The sequence below is a fragment of the Corvus brachyrhynchos genome, unplaced genomic scaffold (genome assembly GCF_000691975.1).
Source record: "Corvus brachyrhynchos isolate BGI_N302 unplaced genomic scaffold, ASM69197v1 scaffold83, whole genome shotgun sequence".
In the NCBI taxonomy this organism is placed as follows: Eukaryota; Metazoa; Chordata; class Aves; order Passeriformes; family Corvidae; genus Corvus; species Corvus brachyrhynchos.
This window is the reverse complement of record NW_008238464.1, coordinates 8,224,851-8,247,781: the sequence shown is the minus strand read 5'-3', so window position 1 is coordinate 8,247,781 and position 22,931 is coordinate 8,224,851. Positions and strand designations below refer to the sequence as shown.

The 22,931-nt window shown below is 40.9% G+C and overlaps 1 protein-coding gene across 1 annotated transcript in view; it reads left to right on the top strand.

The window, feature by feature from the left end:
* The window catches only part of COL4A2 (collagen type IV alpha 2 chain), a 145,489-nt gene that overhangs the window by 36,132 nt on the left and 86,426 nt on the right, over positions 1 to 22,931 (top strand). The window contains 1 exon segment of the mRNA XM_017736980.1: positions 7,680 to 7,760. Coding sequence (XP_017592469.1) covers positions 7,680 to 7,760 — 81 coding nt within the window.

The following is a 22,931-nucleotide window of genomic DNA, read 5'->3' as shown; positions in this document are numbered from 1 at the left end:
TTTGACATTTTAAAGTGTTTTAACTGGGTTTTCTATCTTATATTCTTTCTTAGCATAACATATAATCATCTCTGTGATGGAAAAAAAGGAAAAATATGGCTGAATCCAACTTCATTACCTGTAAAATACGAGACTACTATTCTCTGACTTCTTGACAGAAAACTATGTCACAACATAGTCTGCTTGCTTTGAAATGTGCTGTTTGCAAACAAAGTCATGTTGGACAAGTAGGCAAGACCCCTGGACAGTTATTCAAATATCTGTGCTTTGTACACAAGCAGCTTTTAAGCATTACCCTTTGACTGAGCCACTTAAAGACCTTTTTTTTTTTTTTTTAATGCCTATTTTATCACAGCAGCTCTTTCTGCATTCCATCTGGTTTTCTGGGTAAATATGTGTTTGGATTAAAGCCACAAAATGGTTTTATGAAAACATGAAGGATAAGTTCACACTCTATCAGATCTGGCTTCTGCCATTGTTCCAAGGCAGACTCTCCAGACTGCAACAGGAGAACTTTTTAATTTGAAGAGGGGTGGTAAATAGTACCTCAAATAAAGTGAACATGTGTAGCTGTGAAGTTTCACTTTGAAATGAAACTATGCAGCCTTCAAACCAAGGCTGCATGCCAGAAGGTTCATATAATCAAGAGTCACAAGCAAGTCCATAAGAGGAAAGTCTTTTATAGCTTCATTTCTGAGAGATACAGAATTCATGTTTCCCATCTCTGACTCCAACATACTTGCTGAGACACTTGAGAAGACAAGTTTCTGTCTGTTGGGGTCTTCTCAGCATTGAAGACTTTACATTCTTGCCCTTCCTTTCCTCGTCCCAGACATCAAACAAAGGCATCTCTGTCCCTGGGAGCAGTAGTCCCTTTGGATACTTCTCCTTTGTTGACATTCCCATGCCCATCAGGACTCAGAGCTGAAGCAAGCTGCTTGCTTTCTTGGCATCCTGCTTCCCAGTTTTCTCTATACACTCTGTCATAAGAGGGAGATGGCACATGAAACTTCACACTGGTTTATAAAACATAATTGATTGTCACAAGTATAGATCTTCTCATTGCATTGGGAAGGTTCCATTGGGCAGTGGTTAGGAGACCAGCTCTTGTCATACAGTTGGTGGTAAGTCTCTTTGTGTTCTTCCCGGGACCAGTTTCCTCCTCCAGATTTTTTTCATGGAAGGATATGTAAATACATGGCTCCCCCTACTTTTGGTGGGAAGTGTAAACATTCATAAGATTTCAAGGTCACGCACTAAATTATTCCAGTTGTCATTCATCCAGTCTGGAAAAGGTTCTGGCTCCCATTCAATATGAAAGAAAGAATTAGTTCTTAGCGAAATAATTCTCAGAACAGTTGGGAGAGAGGATCCACACCCACGTCTTTTCCTTCCTCTCTGCCTGTGCCAATGATCTCTCCCTTTCCCTGGACAATTAAGGTCTTCACAGTGGTCTTGCTGTCCCATGCAGTAGTAGCTACTGGACTGTGAGCAGGCAACAGTTTCAGATGGCTGGTTCCTCATGCAGTAGTAGCTACTGGACTGTGAGCAGGCAGTTTCAGATGGCTGGTTCCATCTTTGACATTGTAGCTCTGAGGAAAGACTGAGCCTGTTCCTGGGCAGTCCAGGCCTCCTCTGCTGACAGCATTCTCTGTACTTGTTTTGAGTGGCTGTTTATACATGTTTCTAGAGAAATAAGTTTGGCAGCAGGAAACAAATGTTTTCTACTCTTTAAGGAGTAAAATGTTGGGTTTGAGCAAATACAACTGTGCTGTCACACTTGAATCCGACGAAGTTCTTCTCTGGTGATGATCAGCAGCAGGAGTACTCAGTTTCTAAGTCAGGGCTGTATAAACCGAATTTGAAATTAATGTCCGTATCAACAGCTGAAGGTCAAATGTGAAAGCAGAGGTTCATACTGGAGGTGTGGCCTAGTCTGGTCTCCCTGGCACTGACACAGAGGGCTGACTCTCAGGCATGCCAGGAATTCCCTCAGGTCTTCCAGGCTGAAGCCTCACTTGAAGCATCTGAATGTGCTGCTCGAATGTGCTGTTCATTGCCCCACTGCAGAGGCATGCAGTATGTCAGCACCTTCAGTCATAGTTCAGTGTTTCAGCAAGCTCCCAAAACCTTCTAAAACATGCCTTGGTGAAACTTAGGTGAACAGAATGAGGCTTGTCAGCACAGAAGTTAATGCACAACTACAACCTACAAAATGTTGTGAAAGAAGACGTCGGTGTATGGAGTCTTTGATTCCAAGTTGCAATATTTTCATTATAATTTCCGTAATTATTTTTTGAGCTGTATGTAAGGAAATGGCTTATATTTCCTGGTCTTTCTGTACTCATAGAACTGGACTTTGAGGTCTGTCTCTGGTTGCCTTTGTTCTTTGTTAGAATACCAGCCCTTGAAGTGAAGGTACTTGAACGGGCACGCAGAAATGACAGTTACCCAAATGTGGCCAAGATTAGCAACAAATAAATCACTAATGTGTGGAAAAGGTTAAAGAAAACTGCATGTATGTTTCTGGGGTTTTTAAGAGTTTGGCTGAAGGAAACTGCATTTAAGTTGTCTATTTTTGGCTGAAGATGTATAAGTACAGAAATAATATTGTCTGGAGACAAAAAAAATTATGAGAAAGCATGAGGGCAGAAAAGGTTTTGTGTTGGGACACACACATTTTATGCTTGCTATACATAAGAATGATAAGTATTTACACTAGGCAAATATGCAAGCTTTACAAACATAGGTGGCACTTACTAACATGTTTTCTCTCGCTCTAAGTAGTGTTCACGTTCCTTGAACATGATGAATATATTCATCCCAGCACAGTGTGTGGGTAAGCCAGCTCTGGAGATGCCTAGCTTTTAAACAGTGTGGATGGGTTAGATGTAACTTAAGATTTGCTGATTAAAGAAAACACTTCTGAGAACCTAGTATTTCTTTATTTGGCAAAGTAACATACCACTGTTGTTATTAGTAATAATTCACAACTACATCACTGCAAGAAACACTGAATTACAATTCTATATCCTATTGTTATTAGCATTTGTAGAAAATCAGTGTAAGAAATCTGATAAATTACACAAAAGGGCTATTAAGTTGCAATTCTACTGCCTTTGCTCCTTCAGTTGGTATTCAGGAGTAAGCCTATCTTTCCTTACAAGCTTATCCCTTCTTACCCCACCCTCCCACAGGGACATGCCTGGTCAAGAGACCTGTGGTCTCTCCGCATGGGGACTCCCAGTGGGCTTGTGCCCACAAGTCAGCATCACTGCTGCCTGCCAGTGTCCCTGCTCTTGCTCTTAGTATATCCTCACTACCCTCACTCTTCACCTAATTTGATGCCCTCTTCATATTTTTTTATTTTCCGAGTTTTTACCACCCTTGCACCTCCTTTTCACTGCCTGTACTCCTCCCAAATAAGCAACCTACTCTTAGTTTCTTTTTCCTCATTGGTCCATTTTTTTACACTCAAAAGTTGGTGTTTCTGACACTATTACCTAGGCAATTTTTTGTCTAATATGGTATTACCATCACAGTTGGCTGAATGAGACAGCCTTGCCTCCAAGGGCTGCCTTTTGACCCTGTGGGTCTCGTTGGGAACATTTATGTTACACATTTCTGGACAGAATTACCATATTTTTCTCCTGATTCTCCAACCTAATTCTAATTAAGCAACAACTCACCTTATGCACAGAAAGCTTGCACACCAGTGCAATGGTATAACTTGTTTTGTGTTTGCACCATATGTCTGCTCTTAAATAGTGTTCTTCACACTCGGTGCTCCCATCAAAGCTCCCATGGCTACCTGTGAGAGTGAGACTTGGATGCTTAGCGCAGGATTCATCTCATTTGGAGCTGGACATCTGCTCTGTAGACACATCTCAACCAGTTGCCCTATGGTACATTTCTATTCCCCTTACCCTTCTATGAAGACATTTAGCTTTGGTATCTGAAATACATCTGATGAGATTCTCTGGGTGATCTAAAATAGTAGCCAGATATTGTGCCTATGTTGCATAAATCTTAAATTAGAGTCTATAAACCCCATTTCTAGACTCTGCCTAGACTCTAGACTTTTTAGAGATTAGTGGAATTATGCATCATCCAAAACATGAGAAAGACTTGGAACTGAAAATCTTCTCAGCAGACACCTTCATAATTGAGGGCCAGTTCAGCCAGCTTGATTACACAAATCCTAGAATATCATTCTGGTGCAGGCACATTTTTCTTCATTTAACTGCATGCTGAACAAATCAGGAGATTCATCTCCCCATCCTTACACTTCTATAGGGGGGGATCTCTCTGTGTAAGGTACTCACCTACCTCCACCCACCTTCATGGTTGAAAGAAAGCAGTAGGTACTTTCTGGGAGAGATGCAGTCTATCAGTTGAAATGCCAGGATAAGAATGGAATGAATTATGTCCTAGATCTGACTGTTCTCACCGCTGACCAAAAAGGCTCCTGCTCAGATCAAAACAACTACATTGGGTTGCCACCATTAGTGTTATGTTCCCAGAAATATCTTTTCCTCAGGACGTAAATAGCTGAGCACTTCCAAGAACATAGCTAAATTTTAAACTTTAAGGCTCTTTGCATTCTAATTATTGACTGATATATGTCCATTTGATTTCCCTTCATCTCAATTGTGTGCCCATGGATATAATTTTTTTTAACAAAGTTCTACAAGTATCCTTAACAGACTTAATTTTGAACCTTAACAATCTTGTAAACCATAATGTTTTAGACTGTAACCCCCAATAATGTAAGATCAAACAACAGTGCAATGATCTTCAAGAAGTTATAAATGTTCTAGATAGTGGAAGATAGTAGAAAATGCTACATGTGACTAAAAGCTCCCAAAGTTGGAAAGTTGAAAGTAGCAGTTGAAAAGTGAAGAGGTGGAGATTAGGTAATAAGGAAAGCCCAAGTATAATCAAGAAGAGGTATATTACTGCTGGTCTCAAATGCTTTCCCATTATGTTCCCAACTTTTGGAGAATCTTCCAGATTTTTTTTTCCATTATCTGTGGAGTCTGTGTGCATAAAAGGATACAAAATGAGAAAATAATGAAAAAAAAAAGCACTTCCTAAAATTATGGAAGAAAACAATTGTGTCCCCATATTAGCTGCTGGTATTGTTACAGCATGCAAATTAAAATGTTGGATGGTGGATAGTACACAAACAATAGACCTTGAACTTCCATTTGAAATAAACATTAGCAGCCTCCTCCATTTTTTTTTACAAGTGCACAAACATCTTGCCATTCTGATTCATTGTCTGTTTTCTCCTTGACAACAATTTACCAAATGTAGAGTCACTCTGCTAATTAAAGAAATAAACTTATTGTTCTCATTATTTTTTCTCAGTAGGCGAAACTGAAAACTGACATCAAATTACTGTTACTCTTAGGCTGGGATATGCGGTTGTTTACAGCACCAAAAAAAACAGATTCTAAAAGTTCAAAATTGATTGTTACCAATGGCAGCACTACTTCACACACTGCTCCTTAATGGATACCTGCATCCTCCAGAGGAATATGATCACACAGGCCATACATCTGCATGGCATCCATAAAAATTAATAGAACTATTCTCAATTTCAGAAAAGGAACTGAGGGGAAAACTCTGTAAAATGAAGGATACTGAGAAAAAGATGCACATTTCATCTGCAAATAGGTTAACAAGAAATAAACCCCATGGAAACAGTGAGTTTGTGTTTATCCAGATATTTAACTAAAAAATGGACCAACCTGAGCAAACTGGTGGAGTTTATAAAACTGTCTTGATTTAATATTTCCTCTAAACCATAGCTTAAACATAAAGCAGAATCCATAACATGACATAGAACTCTGCTACATCCATGAAAAAATTTCCTGAATAAAAACCAAACCTATAAATAGGTCAGGGCATGGTTTCAGTTTGGTGGACAGCTTTTATCAGTATGAAAATCCTACCTCTTCCATTAAACATGAGAATTAAATATAAAGTTGAAAGTTTTTATATTTTAATATATAAAAGTACTTAAAATACAGACATGAACCTTCTCATGACAAGCAAAAGAACTCGTTTGGGGAACTTTGTGTTGCTGTGTGTCGTAAGATTAAGATCCTGCTCTACAAATACGACCAAAGCAGGACTTCGGCAATGCTGGGTGCCTGCTCCATACCTCTTACTCATTTGTCTGCCAGGGAGGTATCCAAATCCCAGAGCTGTGTTTTCAGGTAGTTTAAAGGCAGAAATGGATACCTGAGAAATGTGACCCAAAAACCTCAGGTGTTGAGTAGAGGATTGCTTAGAGCCACATGAAAAATTCTAAGCATGGCAGCTTTGGTCCCCTCTCTGTGTTTTAGCTCCTTAAGTCAGTGCTAGAGGCAGGAATGGCAACATCACTGTCTATTTATGAAACAGCATAGCAGTTCAGAGCACCCATCCTGTTTTGGAGGCTCGTTTATACCCCTTTCACCTGCCTTTCAAGAGATTATGTGCTCAAGCTATGAAGGAGGCAGAAAAGTGAAGGCACCATTTCATTTAGCCAAGAGGGGAGCAAGTGACATAGAGCCTGACTCTGTACCCTACAGCTGGGTTCCCTTGAGGTTTCATCTAAGGAGCAGTGCATGTGAAGTGCCCTGAAAGAGAGACTCTGGTTTCCTGTAGACTACACTTAGTCCTTCTCTCTTTTTCTTCTGACTGTATTAATTACTCACTGTGGGTCAAGCCAGGTTCAGAAATAGTGATGAGGAATCCCTTCCTCCTTTCCCAGATTACTTACTAGGCTGCTGGGTCATTTTCAGGAGTTCAAAACCCTGGGCTTAGGTGGGCTGCAGGCTGGTCTTCACAATGTTCCTAATCATTAAGTTACATTTGTAAAAGTCACACCACAGCATGCACAGCATCTCTGCTGTTCATGTTTCTGAACAAGACTGACTGTGGCTGCTGCATTCCATGCAGGCATTTGCATGGAATATAATCTGAGTTTGCCTGCCTGTTGAAGTCCATCCAAGGATTTGTGTGGAGTGGTACATATTTTGTGATCCATGTATTTGTGGCCCAGGCCAAGGTGGTTCTGGTCAGGCAGGAGAGATGTAACTGAAGACATTTACTTAAGCTGGGAGTGACTTCTAAATCACAGTGGTTGGCTGCAGCAAATTTTATGTTCCTCCAGAATCGGCAGCCATAGAAGAGGAGAAAGCAGGAGTTTAGCTCATGATTTTGGACGTGATACGTACATTTTCCTTTATGTCCACCAAGAAATATTTCAAAATACAGCAACCATTTAGAGCATGCATAGAAGGATGTGCTGCATTGTGACCTAGGATTTAGTCCATGTCCGTAAAGAATCCAAGCAGCTGCACTTCTGTGATACGATATCTATTGCATGTGTCAGAAAGATATATGAGATACTGCTCAGCATCAAGCTGCAGTGTTTTGAAAATGCGGAGGGAAATAAATGAAGTAACATTATATTTCTTGATGCTGATCTCCAAGAACTGGACAGCCACTCATGGCCGCTTCTAAGCACAGATTAAAGAGGTTTCAACTGTAAATCCTAGATCTGGTCCTGGTCTTTGCTTTAGCACTTCCCAGCCAGTCTGCTAATCAAAGCTTAGTGTGCTGTTTCAGATATTCTAGCTGATACCTTTTAACTTTTGTGTTATGTGTGTTCTGGTTTGCAGGGTGGAAAGAAATACACAGGACCATGTGGAGGCAGAGACTGCAGTGGAGGATGTCAGTGTTTCCCTGAAAAAGGAAGCCGTGTAAGTAACATTTTTCTCCTGTAAAATGCTCTTGATGGTACAAGTTCAATGCTATATAATTTGCTATATATGACTTGCATTAGGCTGCTAAGAGTATTAAAACAATTATTCTTTTTCAGGAAAAAGTTATTGTTGCTTCATCTTACTTTCTCACAAGCTCATAGATTTGAAGAAATACTTTGTTACAAATACCTTATTATATGTAGCAGGCACTTATCTCAAAGATGAGAGCCAAGGGACCTGACAGCCATGATGGCCTGTAGCCGCAAGACTTAGTCCTTCTCTCTTTTTCTTCTGACTGTATTAATTACTCACTGTGGGCCAAGCCAGGTTCAGAAGTAGTGATGAGAATCAGATCAGTAGGATGAAAAGATACCACATACATGCATGGGATGCATATATTTGATGATTTTAGTGGTCTTTTCTAATCTAAATTATTCATTAATTCTATGATTCTCTGGGTGATTTCCAGTAAAGCAAGAGTGGACCACGCCTGCAAAACCTGAAATCCCTGCTGAAAGGGAACTGCTTAGAACTTCTGGCATTATGTTGTGGCTGATAGTCTGTTCTTTGTTTTGGGGACTAGTGAGGAATGAGGCAGAGGAAAGGAGATGGGGTGGAGGGGATTAGCCACCTGCCACAAAGAGCACTGAGAAATAGGGCAGTTTCTATCCTGTATGGCTTGGAGCCCTGGCTGGCAGGCTCCTTCTGTACAGCTTGGTCTTCTGCAGCTGAGACAGTGACTCAGCCTTTTCCATCCACCCATCTCTAAGAATAGGTCAGGCAAGAGATGTGGTGGCAGGTCATGTGCTTGTTCTCCTATCACAAACCTCATAAGATTTTTCAGTTCTCTGCCTTCCCTCCACACAGCCAGTCATCAGTTCCCATTCCCATTGCATTCCTCAAGCTTGACTCCACGTCTGAGAGGAGGGAGAGGTGGTAGGAAAGTCACAGTGTAGGTGGGAGGCAAGGAACACTCTTGTTTACAGCAGAAGTCCTGATGTCTCCATGGAAGTCAGATGATCCTGGGGTTACCATGCCATGGGGGCTGTAATGGTTATACTCCCGTGGCCTGACCAGGAGCTGCTCATGATGTGCTTTCCATTATAATAACCCAATGACAACCTGATGAAGCTAAGGACAAACAAGCCCTCCCCTGAGACACAGCTTCCCATGGGAGTCCCTCCAGCTGTTACTGCCTTACCCTCATCATCCAGCGCACGAAGTTTGGCAAGTGCCTCCTGCCACTTCCCACTTTTGACTGAAAATCAAAAACTGATGCTGTAAGATTCTCACTAGAGTTCATGAAAATATCTGTTGCAAAACTACCAACTTTTATGTTTTTCATGCTCCTTATTGACTGAATGACCTTGAATTTCAAGTTGCCAAATGTGAAAGAAAAAACAGATAGTTAAACAAAACTAACTGCATAGATTAGAAAAGCTGAAAATGTGAAAATACCACGGTAGAGAAGCAGTCAGGTGCCACTGACAAGAAGCTCCCTGTGAGTTGCTTACTATTTAGATTGGGAAGTAAGGGCAGATTTTATGTACTTGCTCACCACTCTCAGTTTTACCTCAGGGAAGTAAGTAACCCCATTTATTAATGAGGTTGGCCTCCCTTTAAACAGATACTCAAAAAGAGAAAAAGGGTATGCCACAGAACATAAATTATATTTTACTGCTTGTGGTTAATTTTGCAAGATGTGAAAAAGTATTGGAAAAAGGCATTTACAGAATTTTACACTTCAAAAATCACATTTTATCTCTCTGTATTTTACCTCTCTGAAATGATACACCTCATTCTGATTTAGCACACGCTGCCAGTATTTTGTGTCTGCTGATCTCTTCAGATATCACAACCCCTGTTAAACATCTGGTTTAAGGAACAAGATTGGCCTTTAGAGTCTAGTCAAATTTGGCATAGCTTCTGGTCTCATGCTAATCCTCAATGGGATTATTTATTTTCACAAAACCTCTGTATAATCTGGCACGACACACGTTTTCTGTTCGAGGTGACTCATTGCATGCACAATGGACATACTGCGTGTTTGCACTTGTAAGAATGCCTGACCAGTCTGTCAGAGCCTGCTTCTGCTGTGACTCTCCATCCCAGGTGCCACAGAGCTGTCACTTGCAGGGAGCCTGGAACTCAGGTAGGAGCAGCACTGCAAGGGTCTGGAGCCAGCTGTCAGCCCAGCCATCCTCTGGAAGTTCACCCTCTGTTTGTGACAGGTCTCAAAACCAGGCAAATTAAAAGCATTTTCTTTGGATTGCTGCTACTGAATTCACATCAGCAGCTGTTGAATGAAGTGAATTCATTGAAGTGGTAAACAATTGCAAGCTATGAAAGGAGTAAAGGTCTGAAGAAATGCCTACTCTTTATATGTGCTTCTACTTCATTTGTTGTCACTGCTCAGTTGTACTCTTAAGATACAGCATTTAAGGAAAGATGCTTATGTTTATTTGTTGTCTTAATCCAATAACTTGTTTTTAAAAAAGCACTTTTTGTAAAATATGCCCACTGATACCTCCTGGGAATCTGTGTGAGAGACAGAGGGGCACTGTTCAGATGTGTGAAGATTCATCCAGGCTTTGGTGATTTGTGCCAGGTCTCCAGGTGCAGGACAGCTGGAAGCCCTGTGCTTCTGCCTGCACTGCTTTTGGTTCAGGACTGGTAAGGATAGGCACAAAGGCACAGGAAAGTTGAACCCTGCTTCACACGGGCAGTTTCTAGGGGCAAAAGGCAACCTAGCACAAATCAATGCACCCACCTAGCAGGCCTACTGGAAAGAGGTATGTGGTTTTAGGTTTTCTTCCACTCTGTTTTGGCTGAACTCAACCCTGCAACCTTCACTGGGCTCAGACACAGCTAAAATCCAGTGGGGACAGAGAAATAAACAGCAGAAGCATCATCTGCCCACTGTAGTGGTGGCGGAGTGGCTGCAGCTAAGCAAAGGCAGCATCTAGCCAGCAACCTCCTGCCTCTTATCTGAGCTGCTCCCAGGGCTGTGAGGACACCTGCAGATGGCACTTCCTTCTTTGTTCCCAAAAGGAAAGCTAGTCAAATCCAAATGTTCAGAGAATCAGGACATTGCTGATAACTGTGTTTGCAATTCACTGCAAATGCTGAGTTGTTTCTTGGAGAAGTTTCTCTAAAGAAATGTTTCTCTGGGCCATACATGATCCCCTTGAAGTTCCCACCTCCAGTCCTGCTTCATGTTCACATCTTCAAAGTAGAAAGAGCAAAGGGAATTTCTCCTGCAAGCTGGTTTGGTGTTTTTTTCCCAGTCTTTAATGACACTCTAGTCTTTGTTCTTTTTCGCTGTAGCCTATTTATCTTCCAGTTGTATTTACTGTTAGCTGGTTACAAATATCCAGTCTATCTAACAGTACCTTGCATCTAGGTAGATGGTTGGAGCTGGGGCTGCAGGAGCCAAGCTTGGGAACCAGCCTCAGCCTCATCTCCCCTTTTCACAGCTCAGTGGAGTGGCAGTGCAAATCAAAGCTCCTGAAGGCATGTTCAAATCCACACGATAAGAAACCATAGTATAAGCTTCAGTGGAGGACACAGAGTGAGAAGGCAGAGGAAAGACAACAGACTCATCTTCTCCCTGAGACAGAATCATCTTCTAATTTTCTTCTAGGGCAACTCCTAAATTGTTCTCCTACAACAACAGACTCACCCTTTCCCTAAGGTACATTTGGAGAACATAATGTAAGGACTACACAGATGCCTGGGTAAGAGGGAAGAGAGTAGAGGGAAACACTGATATGACATTGAAATTATGTTTTGAATGACATGGAAACATGGAAAGCCCGGATTAAAGGAACAAAAAAAACCAAAAAACAAAACAAAACAAAAAATATTAAAAACATCTGGTTTTCTTTCTTCTTCCTCTAGATTTTTATTGCAACTCCTAAAATCTTGAGATTTATAGTTCTTTTCAAACATTGCTCAGAGAACAGTATATGTGCCTTAAAATTTGTTAAACATTAATGCACTTATGTAGGAAACGATAACTCCATTCAGTACAATGGCCAACTGTTTGACCTATTGAAGTTCAAAACCAGCCTCACTTCATAACCAACCTAGAAGGCTTTATAGAAAGTGGAAGTGAGTAGAAATGTTTTTGATCTTTCTATAGAGGGAAAAACTGCACTCTTTTGAAATCTTCCTTTGTATTTTCCAAGTCAAGCATCTAACAGTGCTCAAGCCATTTAGCCATTGTTTTTGCAAGGGGCTGGAATGATGGAAACTGAAATTAAAAGACTGCTTTGTGTCCCCCATAAAGGCCACTTTTTGAGAATGCCCTAACATTCCTTTTTAACCAAGACTGACATGAGGGTTCACTAGAACTCTTTTACAGATTTCTGTTATATTGCTTTCACTAATGCAGTGGCCAAGGGTAAGCTATTACCTGTACACCTGTAATTACTTCTGTCTGCTTTTGGATGCTATACAGTTGGGAAATCTAGTGTCTGATATTTACTTGCAAGCATTTTCCATACAAGTTTAAGTCTTAACACATGGGTTAGATTAGATCTAGATGTGTTTCTTCATAACTAAGAAAAACAAACACCGACAAAATAGAACACATAAATACTCTAAAATCAACTCCATTGTTATATCTTAGGGAAATATTTAAATCCAATAAAATAGTTTTATCAACTGTTAGAATAATTCTTGTATATCACAATTAACTGGCTTCCAAGCTGGTATAATGGCAGTAGCTCCTTGTAACTCTTTGTTGGTATAAACTGATATATCTGATTAAATCTGATATTTACTTTTTTTTCTTTTTTTTTCCCTCCACAAAATAATAACATTAGAAGCATCTTCTCAGTTATTCATCTATCTCACTACTCTGTTCCCAACAGTGGTAGTAAGAGATGCTATTTACGGGGAGCACAGAGTTCTGGCAATTTTCTGCAGTCCATTCACTTGTACCCAAGATAACCCAATTTATATGTTCCTTCAGTATCTGTATTTCATCCTGAATTTGTCTAATCCTTTTTTGAAGCTACTGTAACTGTGTGTCTTCACAACCTCCAGTGGCACTACTTAAATGATACAAATTATATAAATCACTCTCTGACCTGTTCTAAGCAAAGTTCCCTCTGGTTTCATCAAATACACCCTATTTCCAGTACTGTGAGATTTGGAGTAGCTTTTTGTTTAGGTTACTCACTGCTTCTCTGATTTTGTAAATCTCAGTTATATTCCCTCTCAGCTTTCTCTTGTCCAAAGGATGTCACAGCCTTTTTAGGTTCTCTTCTGAAGGTGACACTCCAGCCCTTAGTCCCTTTACTCTGCTCTCTCTTCTGCAAGAGACCAGAACCGTCCCCATCCTGTTCGGTGGGGTCCTTCTGGATCTCCCAGCATGGGAGATCACCAGATCTCCCCATTCCTCATCACCAGCATCACATTTAACAGCCTAAGAGAGATTAGTATCATCTATAGACTCAGATGTTTCACAGTTCAGTTCCTTCTGTAGATCACTGTTGAAATCTTTGCAAAAACCAGTTTTTGCAAAGCACGGGTCTGAGAGGACCCACTGCTGTTATGTCTCCATTTTGAAATGTGACCATCAGGTAATATTCTATTCGTCCTATCTTTTTACAGCCTTCAGCCCATAAGAGCACCTCTCATACAACCCCAAGAGAATTAATTTTAAAAGCTTCGGTGAAGCATTTTATAAAAACAGTTTTGAAAATCCAAATATATGATAGTCACTAAGGCTTGCTTTACCATGCTTATCCTTGTGCTCATTTATTGTGTTCCTTAAGGTGGACTACTACCTTACCAAGTAGGAAAGTCAAATAAACTGGACTCCTCTTGAGCCCCTTTTCCGCATGGAAGCTTGGTTGGCATCAGCCCACTGCTGCAGTGGAGTTTGTAATGTTGGGTTGCACACTTTGGCCAGCAGCTCTGCAGTTTCACACTTGAGTTCTTTCAGAAGTCATGGGTGAATGTCTCCACTCGTGTTCACTTAGTAACACCTGGCTTACCTGTTTTATCTCTGACTTCCTTCATATTTATCTGAAACTACTCTGTCTCAAGGAATAGCTTGGATTTGGGACCTTCTCAAACACCTTCAGCAGTAAAAGACCTCTGCAGAGGAGTCACTGAGTTTCTCTGCTATGGCTTTATGCCCCTTATGAGCCCTTGGCTTCATGTGGTACTGCTATTTCCCTTGATGGCTTCTTCTTTTCCTTTAAACAACTTTTTACTATCAGCTTGGTTGTCTTCTGCAAAATTTTCTCACTCATTTTTAGCCATCCCAGTTGCCATTTACTCTTGATCTGGTTTTTATGGGCTTTCCTGTTTGTTTCAGCAATTTTTTAAATGCCAACCCTTTTGCCTACAATAGCCTCCTTAGCTTTTTTTTATGAGCTATGCAGGGTTTTTATTGAACTGTTTTACTTTCTTTTTGATACGTGACACATAGTTTACTGGGACTTTTAATACAGGGTTTTTGAAAAGCCTCCAGGTTACTTTAGGCTTCTCGCCTTTTTGACTGCTTTTTCTGGCTTTTAATATTTTTGTGATTTTTATGTATTTCCCCTTCTTGAAATTGGATACCTGTGTGATGTATTTGTTTGGCTTAATTCATCCCACTACACTACAGCATTAAGTTCAGTTATATTTTGAAGCTCTTGCAGAGCAGTTCTCTCAATAGTACTTCTTGAAGCAGGTCCTGTGCAGCACTTGAGACTAAACCCAGAGCAGCATTCTTTCTTATGGGTCTCAGTGTTTACCGTGCTAAGAAAAAGTCAGTTGGTGGGTCCAAAACTTTTATTTCCTTATCACATCTGCATGAGGCATTGTGCCTGACAGTATGTGGGTAGTTGGAATTGGCTAGTATTGCTACCTGACCTAGTTGTGCAGCTTCTCTGAGCTTCTTTACGAAAATTTCACTGAGTATTTAATGATTGGTGTCCTTAACAGAGGAATCCTAAATACAAACTGAGTCCTACCTTTCTGTTATGTCCATCTACAAGGACTCCCTAATGTTCCCCTCTGCCCTGAGTATTTTTTTCTGTAACACTTTGTTGTAGCCTTCAAGTACTGTGCCATTGCCGTGGCCATATCTCATTTTCTATCATCCCTGTAAAGTAGACAGACTAGTATAGTAACTCTGTGTGCCACTGATTATCCTCCTTTCACCACCATGAGATGCCTTTTATGTCAGGCTTGTCACTTTTTGCCAGGTAATATAATTCCATAATCCTATTTTGTAGATTTCTAGCATTGCTGTAGAAGCATTTACAACTTTTGACCATCTGTTGCAAGCACCAGTCAAGTGGAATTGTAAATGGTGTTATTTACCTTACCTATTCCATGGAGTTGGCAAGGACTTCAGTCTCCCACACAGCTGCTTTGAGTTAACCCCCTTGGACACCTCTGTTCTACTTTACCTCCGCAGGGGTATAGTACAGATTGTGACCACTGGTCACATTGGTCAGCACTCCCTTCTACCAGACTAAATACCTATCTGGACATCTCATGGGCTCTGCTCCCTTTGCACTCAGCAGGCCTTTCAGGCCTCTCACCTGTTCCAAATCCAGCTCTCTGGGTGAACTCAGCAAACCTCCCACTGTCATCACCTGCTTTGTCCTCTCCTGGAAGATTCACTCTGTCCCAGGAGCGTCCTCACACCAAGCAGACATTATAATCACCTAGAGATTAGAGTTTATCAGAAATTTGATCCCTTGTTCCAGGTTGATTATCCACCTTCCCTCAGACTGACAACCCCTAAGTACTTGTTGGATCAGCATCAAGGTTTTGTTGGATTTTTTTGATGGTCGACAAGACAGAAATGGTTTGGAAAATGTCCTATTTGCTCTCCAGTGTTTGCCATATACAAAGCTTTGGGAGTGAACTTGATCCTGTATCTTCTGAAATGTTGTCAGATTCTGCAGCAGAATGGATATAAGTACCAAATATTTGTGCTCCAAAATTTCACATTGCTTCATAGACCAAGGATAAGTCTCTGGAAATTTCCAGGAAGAAGAGCTGCCCTCTGAGGGAAGGTATTTGGAGGAGGGGTTTGTAATGGCAACAGATTTAAAAGTAAAGTGCCTATGGTATTAATGAGCACTATACATGGGACAAGATGACACTCTTCGATATTTCAATGCTGTAATCAAGTCTGGTGTGGTACTTCAAGATTTAATTTTCTTTTTTTCTCTAGGTAAGGAAGTAGAGGAGAGCAGCTCCATTGGCAAAAGACAGGAAAAGAAAAGTGTTGCTGTAAAATCTGTTGGACAGTGTGAAGCTAAATTCTGCTTTCACATACATGAATACAGTTTTCTTTTGCACACATGTTTGAGGGTGGTTTCAGATGCATGCTTTTGTTTAAGTTTATACTTTGAAAACTCAGCCTTACAAGGTCTTGCCAGCATAGACAAATGCCTGAAGTCTTGATATTGTTCCACAGGCACCTAAACCTTGGGTATAAGGCGTAATTGCATGAACTGTTAGCAGTAAATAGGCCCAAAATCTTCAGAGTTCACTAGCAAAGGCAGGCAGTGTACAGGTTTGCTTGACAGAACTTGAACTTGTATCAGTCTGGAACTTGGTACCTAGTTTATGACCTAATGTTTTATTTAAAGAACATTGCTTAACCTGGGCTACGTTGACTATTAATCAACCATGTAGTGGGATAGTTATGTTGGTTGCTAATTGCTGTCCTTTAGTACATTTGTCTTGACATTTTTTGAGTGAAATATGCATGTTTCCTTCTTTTTTTTTTTTTTTAAGCTCTGTTTATACATGTTTAATCAACATCAGAGATCTTTTTGAACTGGTGGACAGAGATTAGATAACTTTCCCATGAGCAAGAAGCTCCTCCTCCCATATATGCATTCTACACAAAATCTGACATTTGGGAAGTCAGTGAAAGGTCTTTCTCAGAATCTGTTTCAAATTAAAAATGCAAGATACATTAAAAAACAAAGCAGTATGCTTTGTTTCAGTACCTGCAGGAGTGCAATTAAATGTTCACACAAAAATCACATTTTCATTTGTAAATATTCAGAATATTATAAAGAATGTTGAAAAGATAAAATAAACTCAAATGGAGACATTCTTTCAAATCAAACAAAATATGCATATTGACCAAAAATTTTTTTTCGCTCCTTGTTATCTTATTCTTTTGCAGAACATTTCTGCTTTAGCCAGATATGAAACATTGTTTGATTCCATAAGTAACATCTAGAAACTGTATTTATTTGTAATCTAAAGGACTACACGTTTTGTTAAGCCTGTCCCATGCTTGCAATTTGCATTCCCTCCCTTTTGCTCCAGCCCTGAAAGCAAAATCCCTTCAAAACCTTTTCAAATCAACTGTACAGAAGAGAAAAAGAATGATACTTTAATGAAAGGTAGTCAAAAGGACACATTCACCTTTATATTTCCTTTTTAAGTTTAATCATTTTAAACTTCCCTGGACTGACATACGTTATCTCCAGCAAAATAAGTGCTAGCTATGCAGCATGCATACAGATGCTGCCCCTTCCTTCTAAAGCCCAAGGTTAGGCCTGTGCAGATATTTCTCCTATGACCTTGTTTAAGAAACCTTTGCAATCTCAGCTGGTGTGATGAGAAGACAATTCAACAGCATTGGACAAAGCTCAAGAATTAGTGTCATCAGTCAAAATGAATACCAAGGTTGCAGTTCAAACAAACTTATGACCGAAGTCAATATGCTGGATTAACTATTTGCAATGTAGATTCAGCTCTTCCATTTGAAATGACACCATCTGATGCCTTTTGCATTACCTATGCAATCTGTTGATTTATGGACTTGTTACACTCATTGAAAAAAATCTTACGGCAGTTTGCTAATAAATTGAGAAGGTATTTCACTGACATTTTAGGAATTTATTTTGAGGGCAGCATTTTTGAGTGTATTTGAACCACTGCATATCACAAATTTGAATGAGAGATGGAGAGAAAATGCAAGAGAAATCACAGTAAGGAATCAAGAACCACTTTATTTCAGAAAATAAAACAAGATTTAAAATTTAACTCTGGTGAAGAAATAATAGAAAGGAAAGTTGTTGAAGATGAATAGTGCACAAGTTAACTTGGGTGATAATAGCCAATGCTGGGATAAGAACCCTTTGGATGCAATTCACAATCATGTAAAAATATTGTCCTAACTTTTTTCTTGAATGCCTTTTTTTTTTTATCCTTCCTGTCTTCCTTTGAAATCCTCCAAGTATATTTTACCTTATTTAGAAAGTAAGTACCTAAAGTTAGGGAATGTCATGAGTGTCTACTCATCTGTCACCCTTCCACTCGTTGTGGTCAATAGTGTCTGCACAGCACAGCACATCCTCCTGTATGTATGATGTCAGCTCAGCTGGCTAGAAATTTCCCACCATGGGATGCTCATAGTGCCAAGGGTTTGATCCCTGGATGGGCCATTCACTTAAGAGTTGGACTGGAAGATCCTTATGGGTCCCTTCCAACTCAGAATATTCTGTGATTCTGTATTGTTGATCATCTTGTTTGGTTTTCACATATGAATTACACTTCATTAAGGAGATGAAATGCACTGTCAGGATTGGTTTTGGAAAAATGTGTTGTTCATTTGGTTAGACCTTCAGACTTTGATTTCTAGCAGTCAGACAGTAAAACTACTGCACAAAAATATTATTTGTGCTTTCAGCCAAGTTTTGCAATTTCTGCTTACTGTGAGCAGGAGTTTAAAGATAGAGCAGCGGGTGGATGATAGTCTTACTCTGTGACTGGGTAGCTCACAAAGGCATCCAAGAGGGATAATCCAGGTCATCCTTTAGCACTTAAATTATACTCCAGAGATTGTAAATGTTTCTCATGACATATGTCTGAGGCTTTACAAATTTCTCAAATGGTGCTTGTTTCTATTTTCTGTATTTTTGTCACATGGGAGCAAGTAACATTGACCCATTTTCCTTTTGTCTGCTTTGCTAAGTACCAAACTATTAGTGGAATCCTTTGAGTTTGACCTGGAGAGACCAGGAATGTGGGAATGGGCAGGCTGTCATCTCAAACAGTATCTGCCGAGGCAGACTGAGCCTGTTCTCAGCATTTTCTTACTGACACTTAAGAAAATAAATGTTCTTTAATAACCTCAGTTTGTACATAAGGTTTCCAAATCATCTTCAGTGTCTTTGCATAATGAACCGAACTGTTGGAAGTATACCTAAGAGTTTCAATTACATTTGTCTGGAAAAGGATGACAAATGTTATAATATCTTATAATGACCATTAGATAAGAACTTTGGGAGCATGCTGAAAGATCTTGAAGGATAGAAGTCTGTGTTTTAGGCACAGAGAACGCTTCTAGACAATGAATAAAGCTGCTAGCCCAAACAAACAAAGCATCCGTACAGCATTTTTTCTCCCACAGGCTAAAACTATTTTTCTATGAAAAGACTGTATTAGTCTGTCAAATTCCTTTCTGTCTACTGCTATCATAGATACCCAGCAAAGAAAAGCACTTTGGGGTTTTTTGTGGCTTTGGTTTGGGTTGTTCAATGAAATTCTTTGTCTAACTATTGCTTATCTTATTACTTAGCAAAACTAATTTTTGTAAATACAGTATCACTGGTTAAAGAAATGTTGTTAGCCCTTATAAACTTGTTTAAAACAGGTTTATTTGTCCCCAAGATTGTTGGCAAAGTCCAGCATAGGTGTAAGAGCAAAAAAAGGAAGTTGTACTTGCTATCCTCCCCAGTATACGTTGTTTCATTCCATTCAGAGTATAGCAACCTGTATAGTCTTTCTGTCCAGTCAAATAAAGACTTGGATACATCTGTATTATTTCTTCTGATCCAAATACCCCTTATTCACTATAAATCACCTTTTGGCTGTTTTTCAGTTTCTAGATCCCCTACTTCTCTCTTTCTTTGATGAACTTTCTGTTATCCACTCCAAAGCATGCAACATCTTCTCCTTTTCCATTTCACTACCATATATCTGTTAAAGGCTTCCCCCAAAGGACTTCGTTTCTTGATAGCCTGGAAGAGGAATGAGAGCAGCTGGTTCTGAGATGAGCTCTCCCTCCTATAATGCCGGATGCCGTGGTCTTCACAGCTGTCTGGGCTTGTGTGTGTTAGGATGTGAGCTCCTTGGGCATGAGCTGTTTGCATGTGGCTCTTTGTATGGCGCCAAAAGCATTGCTAACACTTCCAGGTTTGTGGCAGAGGGGCACAATGACAGCTTCTTTCCAGTGGACAGGGACTCCAGCAGCAAAGGGCTCAAAGGCACCACATGACACTGTGGGTGTTGAACCCAAATATATTAATTATTCCAGTATTTAATGAGGATGTGCAGTGGCATGCAGATTTATGGATAAAATGGGGTTTTTCCACAGGAAACTCTTCAGTTCAAATATGACTCTGCTGCTGCTACAGAGTATCCCTTACCACTGTGGGGACTAACCCCCTTTTCCATTACAGAGCACACCCCTCCGCATGCTTCGCATGGATGTGTGGTGTAAAACTATCTTGCACCCTTTTTCACAGTTTTTACTTTACTTAATTTGTATTTGCTAGGGACTTCACACCATGGGGCCGTTCCCCCACCATCAGTGTGCCCTGTAGACAGGACAAGCTAGGTTGCATGAGCCCAATCTTGTCCTTCAACCCCTCTTCACAGAGTGAACCTTCAGGATAGAGGAGAGGTGGGGTCCCTGTGTGACAAGGATGTTACTGTTGCTGACCCCTGCAGCTCCTCATCCTTAGCCCCTGCCACTGGAGCAGAGGCAGAGGTGAATGTGCAGGCTGAGGACAGATCCATTTATTTTTCTTGTTGTTACGACACCTCACAAACCAAACTGCAGAGTTTGTGCTCTGCTGCCTCACACCTGGTGATGCCAGCCAGGTCTTGACTGCCCTGTACAGCCACAGGCACGTAAAACTGCTCAGGATTGCAAGAACCACAGCTCCCCACAGAGGTCCTCCCTCTCCTCAGCTGGCTTCTCTCCTTCAAACAGTTGCAGAGTTGGTTTTGCTAAATGACATAAGGTTATAATAAATCAAGTGAGAAGATTTGTGTTGTACTTCCTACTGCACAGGAGAGGTCCATATGGTTTAATTACTTCCTCTGTACGTCAGATATATGTGTATAAAATCTCTGAAGTCATGTGTAACTGCCAAGATCCTATGGTGTGGTTTGAAACATCCATGCAGTGAACTCTCAAATGCTGCAGATGTGCTATGACATGTAAATGTGAAATGGAAGAAGTCAGATTATCCAGTTAAACAACAGCATTAAAATTAGAGAAGCTTTCTCAAGGGAGAATAGAGTTTTATCATCAAAGGAGATGGGAGAAAAATACTACACCCCCTCTCTCCCAGGAAAACAGCAGAGCAGCCTGAGGAGAGAAACCATGTCATAGACAACTGCTTAGTGAATTGTAAAGCCATCTGAAAACTATCATCACAAAATATATCTGCTGATACAGCTTTGGCCACCATAGAAAACTCTGCTTAAAAAATGAGCTGTTCCGTAAGTAGACCATGTAGACCTGTAGACCCAAGATCATGGGTGGGTCCGTGCACTGAGCCACACTAAGCGTCTGAGTAGGGAGCTGCTCACCCCTGCATCTCTAGAGCTATTTTCTCAGGGCCTGTGAGGGCGCACTAAGCCGGGAAACAAGAAGCCCAGAGGTCTGGCTGCACCCTCTAAACCCACAGCTCTCCACTGGATAGGCACCCAAAGGAGCTTATCCTGAGCTGAGCTGTTGGGGCATGCAGGCAAAGAAGGAAGGAGGGACTCTTTGTGTGGGTTCCACGATCAGGTTCATTGCAGTGAAAATTCCAGGGACAAAGAGCGCTTCCAATAGGAGGTCCAGAGATTTTATACTCAGGGAAGGAAAGGCGGGCATAAGGGCAAGAGCCAATAGGGTAGGGATAAGGAGGCAGGATTGACAATGAGGTAACTAATGGGGATAACTCAGAGGAGGGATTACAGGGGCTAGCCGGTGGGATACTGAGTAACAGAGAAACTTCTAGAACTGATACATATTTAACTAAAGGAAACGAATATTTACAAACTTATACGTAAAACAGGGAGCAGAGAACAGGAACCAACCAGCTTAGAACAGGCAAATCACTGAACCAAGGGGTGATGGGATCTCACCCTCACCTAGAGGCAGTCTTCAAACATTGGTGCCTGACCACCAAAGGGGGGATTCTGGGGTCAGGGTGGCTGCAGCCCCTTGCACCACCACAGGCCTGTCAGGCATGTAGAGGCATATTATCAATTTGCCATAATGGCTCAAGCATCTCTTGAGAAGGGAATGGTGTGTGTTGGAGTGACGTTGTTAAAGGTGCAGGCCAACTCCATGGTATCAAGCATCTCCAGGGCCTGAGCTGCAGTAGTAACCTTAGTCAAGTGAACTAGAGAACAGGCTTGCTTCTCCTGTCCCAAGCCAACATCCTCCAGTGTCATGCCTCTAAAGATGCCTGAGCTATTCCAGATACATGGGAAGTGGAGAATAGGTCTGTTGGGGGCTAGTCTGTATCCATGACTACCACCAAGACCAAGGAAGATGGGGTCACTTGATGAGGTAGCGCCCTTGGGAAGAAACTTGGGCTACCTCTGCAAGTGACCCTGACACTGCTCCAAGGTGCCAACACTGACAACTCAGCAGGATACTTCAGCCCATGCCCCACTGTGGTATAAGGTGTGCAGAGCAAGAAACATGCAGAGGGGTGGGGATGCTCCCCCTCAGGGGATGGAGACCCTCCTGCCCCCTGCATCTCTCTCCTCAGCACGTCCAGTCCTTGCTGGAGGGACGCATTACTGTTACCACAGGAGAACTACACTCTCTGGTAAAGTACATATATAGCCATCAAAGATAGCCATGCATTGCTGCCACAGTAATAGTTTTATTAAGTAATAATTTCTGCTAGACAATACTAATTGTATCAGTCATGTATACATTTAATCAGCAAAAATCCTCTAAAGAATTTTAGCGTGTCCTGCCTAAGCATGACAGTTTGGTCCCTCATGTTTACCAAAACTAAACACACACTAAATACCCTTCTCAGTAAGCATACTTTTTTTTTAAGAAGCCCCAACACTCTGGTATAAATATACACATCATATTGTCAGCTGAGTCTGTGGCTTGGTGCATTTACACAGCTGCAGTTTGGGCTGTTGTTTACT